This window comes from Haliaeetus leucocephalus, unplaced genomic scaffold (genome assembly GCF_000737465.1).
Source record: "Haliaeetus leucocephalus isolate CR32 unplaced genomic scaffold, Haliaeetus_leucocephalus-4.0 Scaffold773, whole genome shotgun sequence".
Taxonomy (NCBI): domain Eukaryota; kingdom Metazoa; phylum Chordata; class Aves; order Accipitriformes; family Accipitridae; genus Haliaeetus; species Haliaeetus leucocephalus.
In genome coordinates this window covers 343214-352497 of record NW_010973209.1, presented here as the reverse complement: position 1 = coordinate 352497, position 9284 = coordinate 343214, and the positions used below count along the sequence as shown (strand labels likewise).

At 51.2% G+C, this 9284-nt stretch overlaps 1 protein-coding gene across 2 annotated transcripts in view; it reads left to right on the top strand.

Moving 5' to 3' along the window:
• STT3A (STT3A, subunit of the oligosaccharyltransferase complex (catalytic)) overlaps positions 1–9010 on the top strand; it is a 9906-nt gene extending 896 nt beyond the window's left edge. The window contains exons 2-18 of one of the 2 annotated variants that reach the window (XM_010581359.1): positions 1317–1442; positions 1742–1802; positions 2472–2593; positions 2861–3006; positions 3293–3383; positions 4115–4221; positions 4582–4746; positions 5302–5482; positions 6023–6178; positions 6390–6481; positions 7173–7328; positions 7442–7630; positions 7706–7822; positions 7904–8006; positions 8395–8583; positions 8705–8820; positions 8908–9010. In XM_010581359.1, coding sequence (XP_010579661.1) covers positions 1317–1442; positions 1742–1802; positions 2472–2593; positions 2861–3006; positions 3293–3383; positions 4115–4221; positions 4582–4746; positions 5302–5482; positions 6023–6178; positions 6390–6481; positions 7173–7328; positions 7442–7630; positions 7706–7822; positions 7904–8006; positions 8395–8583; positions 8705–8820; positions 8908–8946 — 2156 coding nt within the window. In that variant the 3' untranslated portion in view covers positions 8947–9010. Of the gene's footprint in view, positions 1–1316; positions 1443–1741; positions 1803–2471; positions 2594–2860; positions 3007–3292; positions 3384–4114; positions 4222–4581; positions 4747–5301; positions 5483–6022; positions 6179–6389; positions 6482–7172; positions 7329–7441; positions 7631–7705; positions 7823–7903; positions 8007–8394; positions 8821–8907 lie in introns of those variants that run through there. The other variant, XR_775267.1, reaches the window with a different exon arrangement.
• Positions 9011–9284: the final 274 nt, after the last annotated feature.

The following is a 9284-nucleotide window of genomic DNA, read 5'->3' as shown; positions in this document are numbered from 1 at the left end:
AGGGGTGGTGGAGGGACAGGGTGCGCAGGGAGGTGGGGTGCAGCACAGGGTGTGGGGTGCACGGCGTCTTGCAGGACACAGAGAAGCTCGGAGGGGCTGGTGGCGAGAGCGGGGCAGTAGTCCCTAGCTCAGGGACAGCTTTTCCTCCTTCCCACCCCAGTATCTGGGGACTGGCTGGGGGCTGCTGGGTGGCGAAGGGGCCCCCCACACCTCGCGAGTCATCTGCCGGAGCTGTGGAAATCGGGGTACCGGTGGTACCCCAGTGGCAGAGCCACTCGTGCCCGGGAGGCATTTGCGTTCTATCGCTATTAGCTGCTTCTTATTATCCCCAGGGCAACCAGGAAATAATTACAACACAGGGTTGTTTCTGTATCAATTAGTGACAAATGTGTGCAAGTCAGAATCACTTCTAGGTCACAGAAAGATTTTTTTCAGGCCTGGTTTGTACTTTATTTTTAAATCTCAGCCTGTCCAAATCTGCTCTCCCCAGTGTTGTAGCTCAAAGACGTGTGTGAACGGAGGATTTATCTAACAGTTCTGGGACTTAACCTGCAGGGAGTGGTGGGAGATTTTTTTCGGGATCAATTGGGTAAAGAAGTATTTTAAAGAAATCGGAGCATTTTCAAGAGCAGAAAGGCATTAGTCTCTGGCCACATTTTCACTTCATTGGTGTCTAGTACCAGGATTTCGCTGGCTCTTCCTCCACCCGGGGAGGTTGAATTAAACAGCCAAGTTGTCCAGTGTAAGCAAACCTGATTTACTGTGCTGGTCTGCATTAGCAAAGCGCTGGGATGTATGTGTTTAACGTAAATAATTCAAAGTGGGAGCAGCCAGGAGCTGTTTGGACATCCTATATGGGAGAAAAAAGCACCAATTTCTTGCGTCCTCCGTGGGTTATTTTTACATGCATTGCTTACAGGTGATGGTTAAACTCCAGAGACCAGCCAGGGAAAACTTGGTGGTTTTGCTGAGAGCTTACACTTGGGTTTTGGTTTGTACGCAGAGAAACAGAGGCGTCCCCTGCCCCGAAGAAGTTCTGGTCTCTGTAAAAGAAGGAAAACCCTCAGCTGAGACTTGGGGCAACTGATCAGGTGCAGGTGGGAGGTGAGGGGATTTGGGGAAGGGAGACGTGGATCAGCGAAAGCATCTGGCCGGGGTAAAGGGTGGACACAGCCTCCTTGGGCAGGAGTGGGGTATTTAAGGTCGTGAAACTTGGGTATTTAACGTCTTGGGTATTTAACGTCGTGAAACACTTAGAGACGTTCTGGGGCTGCGAGCTGGCTCACTCTTTGATTGTCTTCCCTGTTTGTTTTCAGGTGTTCAAGTGTCCTCAGTCTCTACCTTTGATGTGAAAATGACCAAGTTAGGGTTTCTCCGGCTGTCCTACGAGAAGCAAGACACTCTGCTCAAGCTCCTCATCTTGTCGATGGCAGCTGTGCTGTGTAAGTCCACGTCCTGCTGCGCCAGCCTTGCGGATAGCTGCTAGTGCCCTCAAAGGGGGACCCTGGGATGGAGCCGCCTCTGTTCCTTCTTCCCTAGGTTGTGAAGCTCTCATCTTTCTTAAGTGAATGTTGTTATTCCTTCTGTATCTGCTCCTTTGAAAAACACATCTTTCTCTATCTTCCTAATGGCCAGTTCGAGACAGAAACAATTTTAATCAGTCAAAGTAGATGATAAACCTAATAAAACTCTGGCTCGGTTAGTGCTGTAGATTCACTCTGCCCTTTTCCTGTGTTTGCAGCTTTCTCCACAAGGCTTTTTTCTGTCTTAAGATTTGAAAGTGTCATCCATGAATTTGACCCGTAAGTGTCGTTTTCTCATTTTGTGGGGGGCCTCCTGGGTTTTTCCTCTTCTGGAGAATGCGGAATTCGGGTGGTGTATGCGGGGATCAAGTTAATCCCCCACTAAGGATGAGGGATTTGGAGGACAGGTTTCAGTACAGGTGGTTTTTCCTCTTCTAGACCCAAAATTCACTTCTCGGTTCCCAGGACTCTTCCTGCAGCCTGGATATAAGTAATTGCCTGCCACTGCTTTTCTGCTGGGATGTGGTTATTCTCTGGCTGAGCAGGGCACAGCAGGAGAGAGGGCTCCTAATACAATTTGTGTCCACATCCCAGGCTTGTTGTTGATTAAATCAGGTGCAAGGGAGAATGTTACCTTTGCAAACCCACTTTTAAACCCCCTCAGAGAAGGGATTAACCTTTGCAGCTGAGGTTTGCAGCGCTCTGGGGAAATTGGACTGATTCCTTCTGCGTGGAAAATGCGCAGTTAGCCCTTACAGCAGTCTCTTACCCCTAGATGTCGGAGAAGGGTATCCAAACGGGCACGCGATTTGGTACTTAACTGCCTGTCAAAAGCTGCCTCATTTCCTGAATGCTCGTTAAGGACTATGCTTGTGACCTAAGGAGCAGTGAGCCATGAATATCTCTATATCCAGATGCAGAGATGCTTAGTGCTTGTCACTGTTACAGGTATTTTAACTACCGCACAACCCGCTTTCTGGCGGAGGAGGGCTTCTATAAGTTCCACAACTGGTTTGACGACCGAGCCTGGTACCCCTTGGGCAGGATTATCGGTGGGACCATTTATCCAGGTATGCTGTCGGTCTTCTGCTGACCCGAAACACACCTCGCGAAAGGGAAACTCGGGAGATGGGCGGGTAGCGTGCACGGAGCAGAGTCTTGAGTGCCAGCTGGGAAAGGTGGGGAGCTCGGGGAATGCCCTTCGTCGAGGCATCTTGGGCAGCAGCTCCTTCCTGGCGAGGCTTTCGGCTGCCCTGCTGTTGCTTGCAAGCTAATGACCCCCAGTGCTGCGAGCAGACCGAGAGCGGCCTGGTAACGGCGTTGTTCCTGTCCCTCAGGCCTGATGATCACGTCGGCAGCAATTTACCACGTGCTGCACTTCTTCCACATCACCATTGACATCCGAAATGTCTGTGTATTCCTGGCTCCCCTCTTCTCCTCTTTCACCACCATAGTGACTTACCACCTCACCAAAGAGCTCAAGGTAGGGGGACAATCGGGGCATACCTTGCAGGCTTTTGCTTTACGGAGGAGCATGGGCTGCGTGCCTTTTGGAAAGGCAGCTTGCAGCTGTATTGGAGGTTTGGAGGTGACCACCACGCTGGCCAAAACCCAGAACCTCTGGGAAATGAGAGAGCTGTTTTAAAATTTCATTTCAACACTCAATTTTTATTCCTTCGACCATATCTGTGCATAGTATGGCATGGTAACAAAAGCCCTAACAACTGCTGGCTTTTTCCAACCTTGGGCTATGTTGTTTTTTTTCCCAGGATGCAGGGGCAGGACTTCTTGCTGCTGCCATGATTGCAGTTGTGCCCGGGTACATCTCTCGATCTGTTGCCGGCTCCTACGATAACGAAGGTGAGTTTGTGACTCTCAGAGCAGGGGAACCTTTAACAACTGTTGGGTTCTGGAAAATAATGGTAAAGATGCTGCAGGGCACGATAGAGGCACTGTCCTTTCCCAGCGAGCCCCGCCAGGTCCGTGTGGTTTACTGACCCAACCGCTCAGAGATCCGTGGTTGTTCTCGCCTACGCAGTTGAGAAGAGGGAGTGTTTCCAAACTCCAGCAGCGAGCACACCCCATTCCCCAAGCATCCTTGTTTGCAAATCAAAAGGGTTTTGCCACTTCCACAAACTCTGCTCGGGATCGGAGCTGCTGCGTGGCTCCCCCATGCTTTTATCTCTGTTCCAGCAATGACTTTTGAACTGGCAAAGGCAGCAATCTCGTTTTTGATGCCTAGGGCAGAAGAGGATCTAGGTTCCTCTCCCGTAGCTGGGCTTTTGGGGGCCACGTAAGGAGTTGCTGTGTCCAGAAAGGCTAGCTGACGTGGCTAGAAGAAGGCACGTGAGCTGTTATCTACAGTAAGACACAAACATCACAGCGTTTCAGTCTAGAAGTCAGATATGAGAAACCCTTTTCCCAGGCCTAGCTCTTTGTATGAGGTGCTGTTCCATCTTCTGACGGAGCAGCAAAAGCATTTATGTATATATTTTTAATGCAATTGAGTGCTCTGGTGTGCCCCAGAGATTATATTAACGTTTCAGGGCTGATGTGAGCTTGCTTTGACCTTTCCGTGTCTTCCCACCCAGGTATCGCCATATTCTGCATGCTGTTAACTTATTACATGTGGATCAAAGCTGTCAAAACTGGCTCCATCTATTGGGCGGCAATGTGTGCTCTTGCCTATTTCTACATGGTAAGTGTTCCTTCTTCCAGCGTCGAGGTGTTTCTGACTCCAAGGACCGCTCTGGATATGGTGACTGAAAATACTTGGCGTGAAAATGGAACGGATGCTCTCTTCATTCATTTCCGCTTGCCAAAACTAGTGTGGTTTTTGTGCGAGGTTTTATTAATAGCATGGAAAAATCTGGGCCTCTGGCAGCTGTGACTCTTGAGGATGCCCTTAGAGAGAGCGGATCTCAGCTGGCATTGCTGCCGGCTGAAGATCCTGTGCGTGATCGCAGGAAAATCAAACCTGCTGCATTTTGACCTCTGCTGTGCAACCTGTTCAGTCCTGGAACTTGGGGGTTTTTTGGTTTTTTTCCTCTCTTGGCAGGTCTCCTCGTGGGGTGGCTACGTCTTTCTGATTAACCTCATCCCCTTGCACGTTCTTGTGCTGATGCTGACCGGACGCTTCTCCCACAGGATCTACGTAGCCTATTGCACCGTCTACTGCTTGGGAACCATCCTCTCGATGCAGATCTCCTTTGTTGGCTTCCAGGTGGGGACCAGGATGATTTGCAGACTTGAGGATGGTCATTTCGTGGGTTGTAGCGGAACAACAGCGAGTTGGTACCTGGTTTCTCTTCTTGCCTTCGCCATTGACATTATAAGTGGGTGCTGGCTTCTAGGTCTAGCTCTCGTTACGCTGATCCGTTGTGACCTTTGGCAAGATGAGCTTTTGGAGGTGCTGGATGACTTTCAAAGCTGCTAACAACCTTCATGGCACCAGTTGCCTTTCATGAAAAATATTTCTGGTTTCGGTGAAGGAAAAGCTCGTGCCAGCGTGCGTCTTGGTATAGCAGGAAAAACGCTCGCTTAGCTCACGTTGTCGAGAGAATCGCTATAATTTTCCATGTGGACTGCTATCTGGGAACTGAAGCCGATGTAAGAAAGTGACTCATGGCACCTGTGCTGTCCACGGGGAGGGGACAGTTTCCTGTGACTTTGGCAGCGATTTTGCTGAGAAGCTATTTGTAAAAAAAAAAAGCCAATACCAGGTGCAACATGGCTCTTGTTCTCCTCCGTATCTGATCACGCTCTCCCCTGCTTGCAGCCTGTCCTTTCCTCGGAGCACATGGCTGCCCTTGGAGTCTTTGGCTTGTGTCAGATCCACGCCTTCGTAGACTACCTTCGGAGCAAGCTGAACCCGCAGCAATTTGAAATCCTCTTCAGGAGTGTCATTTCCCTGGTTGGCTTTGTCCTCCTCACCATCGGGGCCGTGCTGATGCTGACAGGTAGCCCAAGATGGTGGTGGTGATGAGGGCATTTCGCCATCAGCTTTGCCTCCTTTCATTGCTTTGAAGAGCACGTAATTTGTCAATCCTAATTCTGCATTGTTGCCCGCACTGCAGTTTCAGTGCTTGCGAGCCCCACTCTAAGGGGGGGGGTGGGGGTGTGGCAAATTCGTGCGTTAGCAGGAAACTGTTTAAGAAGCAGCTGTAAGATCTGGGCTCCAGGTGATGCGAGGCACAGAGAGAAACCTGCTTTGACTCAGCGCGCACTGGGGACACTGAGCTGGTGCTTCAGAAACTGCATGTCGATCTGTAGTAGTGAAGAGATGCTAAAAATGTAGGTCGGGTGGGCGAGAAGTCTTTTTAGGGTAAAATTGCACTGCATTTCCTTTCTAAAACAACAGTTTTGAGTAACAGAGATGTTAAGTGAGGTCCAGGATTGCTCATTCAGTCTTGCACGTGCTTCCCTTGTGAGAACCTGTTGGCATTGCTGGTTACTCTCTGCTGGAACGGAATATGATTTTTTTTTCTCCTCTTTCCTAGGGAAAATCTCCCCGTGGACAGGACGTTTCTACTCCCTGCTGGATCCTTCCTATGCAAAGAACAACATCCCCATCATTGCCTCTGTCTCCGAGCACCAGCCCACCACTTGGTCCTCCTACTACTTTGACCTGCAGCTTCTCGTTTTCATGTTCCCAGGTGAGCCCAGCGCAGATGTTGTCAGAGCCCGGTTTATTAAATCACCGTATGACACCAGAAGGGTTTTATTCTACCGGCCATGACCGCAGCCTCCCCTCTCCTCGCGGTGCCAAGTCTGCCGAGGAGTGCTACGTGCCTCTGCCGGCTGTTTTTTATTTCAGGCAACAGATTGCTAAGGTGAACCTGACCCATTTCTCTTTCCTCTTGGCAGTTGGTCTGTATTACTGCTTCAGTAACCTCTCGGATGCCCGCATTTTTATCATCATGTACGGCGTGACCAGCATGTACTTCTCTGCTGTGATGGTGAGGGCTGCTGCCTGCCGGGCGCAAGCAGGATGACAAAATGGTCTTAACAGAGCTGATTGAATTTATTTTTCTGAACTTGTTGATGATGGCTCTTCCACCCTGAGCCGGCTGCAGTGGTCATGAGGCTTTTCTCCCTTCTTTAAAACTCGTTTATTCGCCCCTCCGTGCAGCGAGGGAATGCGACGTTGCAAAACTTACCGGCTTTGGTGTTACTCGCTTCCTTACGGCCACTGCTGTCCGCCGCTGGGTCTCTGTTCCTGGTCTCCCATAGCTGGGTTGCAAACCCAAACAAATTCTCCAGGTATCCAAGCAGGGACTGACGACAAACGGCTCCTTATGAACCTGTTTCCACTCTCGCTCCAGCACCCTGAGCCCTAAATGCGGGTCGATTTCTGGTGCGGAGGCATCTACTAATTCTTGGCTCCACCTAAGATTGCCCAAGGGTGTTAAATTGAGGTCACTTCTGCGCCTTGGCCAATTTTGAGGTCTTCAGGGAACTTCCCTCAGGGGCATCTGAGATGGTGGCAGCTCCCAGTCTGCACCCACTAAAAAAAAGTATCAGCTATGGGTTTATCTCGAGGCTGATGTTTCTGCTGAATTAGAGATGGCATTTAATTTCCCTCTTCTCTCAGATTTCTGCCTGGATTTCTTCTCCGACAGGCGCTGACCGTTCTGCTGTTGCCCATAGGTGCGTCTTATGTTGGTGCTGGCCCCGGTGATGTGCATCCTGTCCGGCATCGGGGTTTCTCAGGTGTTGTCCACCTACATGAAGAACTTGGATATCAGCCGGCCAGACAAGAAGAGCAAAAAGCAGCAAGACTCCACCTACCCCATCAAAAATGAAGTGAGTGTTGGGCCGGCTGGGGAAGGGCAAGAAGACACCTCGTCCTGGTGGGGATGAGTGCAGGAGGCTGACAGCGTCTTCCCTCCAGCGTTGACCCCGATCTGTTCCCCCAGGTTGCCAGTGGCATGATCCTGGTCATGGCTTTCTTCCTGATCACCTACACCTTCCATTCCACCTGGGTGACCAGCGAGGCGTACTCCTCCCCCTCCATCGTGCTCTCTGCCCGGGGTGGGGACGGCAGCAGGATCATTTTTGATGACTTCAGAGAAGCTTATTACTGGCTACGTCACAACACGCCAGAGGTAAACGGGGGTAATTTGGGCAGTGGGAACCCAACGTCCACCAAGGCACTGACGGCACATCGTGTTTGGGTGCAGGACGCGAAGGTGATGTCCTGGTGGGACTACGGGTACCAGATAACTGCCATGGCCAACCGGACCATCCTGGTGGACAACAACACCTGGAACAACACGCACATCTCCCGCGTTGGTCAGGTAGGTCCTTCCCTCGCCTGCTGCCTTGCCCTGCCTTTCTGAGGCAGCCACGTAGTGTGACTGACACTGTGTCTGCTCCAGGCGATGGCATCGACGGAGGAGAAAGCCTACGAGATCATGAGGGAGCTGGACGTCAGCTACGTGCTGGTAATCTTCGGAGGCCTCACTGGGTATTCATCTGATGGTAAGATCTCGCTCTGAGCTGGCTCAAACCCATCCATGGGGCACTGGTGGCACAGGCTTCCCCAAAACAGCTCTTCAGAGGAGCAAAGTCCCACTTTCAGTTGAGCCCGCAAAGTGGAAACTGTACCAAAATGCTCCTTTCTGGAAGCTGCACGTACCTTTTTTTGCCCTCCCCCACCTCAGCTCAACCCCTTGCTCTTGGCCCCCCAACTCAATTCAGGTCCTCGTTCTTTCACCCCACATCAACTCAAGTCTCTGTTCTTTTGCCTCAACTCCTCATTCTTTCGTGACTCAACTCCTTGCTCTTGGCCCCTCAACTCAACTCCTCGTTCTTTCACAACTCAACTCCTCGCTCTTTGCCCCCCAACTCTCTGCTCTCCACCTTTCAGATATCAACAAGTTCCTGTGGATGGTGCGGATCGGGGGTAGCACGGACACGGGGCGCCACATCAAGGAGCACGACTACTACACCCCCACGGGGGAGTTTCGGGTTGACCGTGAGGGCTCCCCGGTGCTCCTCAACTGCCTCATGTACAAGATGTGCTACTACCGCTTTGGCCAGGTCTACACCGAGGCCAGTAAGTCCCCAAAACCCCCCCCCCCCCCAGGGAATGACACCACTTTTGGGGTGCCCCACCATGCCCCCGCCATCTTCGGGGCACCATGCGGCAATGCTGCCTGTACTTTGCCCTCTCCTAGAGCGACCACCAGGCTACGATCGGGTGAGGAATGCTGAAATCGGCAACAAGGACTTTGAGCTGGATGTGCTGGAGGAGGCGTACACCACAGAGCACTGGCTGGTCCGAATATACAAGGTATGGCCCCAAACCGAGCCCAAAGCCCCCAGATCTGGGAAAAAAAACATTACATTTCACCTAACTGAGCCTTTTTTTACCGCCCAGGTGAAAGATTTGGATAACCGCGGCTTGTCGAGAACGTAGAGGAGCTGCCGCCAGCCGCGCCGCACACCGCACTGACCCAGCCTTTGCCTGTGAAGCAGAAATGTTTGGGGTTTTTTTGGTTGTTTGGGGTTGGGGGTTTTTTTTTGGGGGGGGGGGGGGGTTTTTTTTTTTTTTTCCTTTTTTAAGTGCAGGCAGCAGTGGGATGTCCCTGCCCGTCCCTGCCTGTCCCTGCCTGCTGGGGAGTGATTTTTATATACACACGGAGCAGTCGCCAAATCAGAAATAACGGCTTTAACGGGGGGGGATGTTGATTAACGGGGAATTACAAATAATAATAATTAAAAACCAACAACAACAAAAAGTTATTTTGGTGGGGT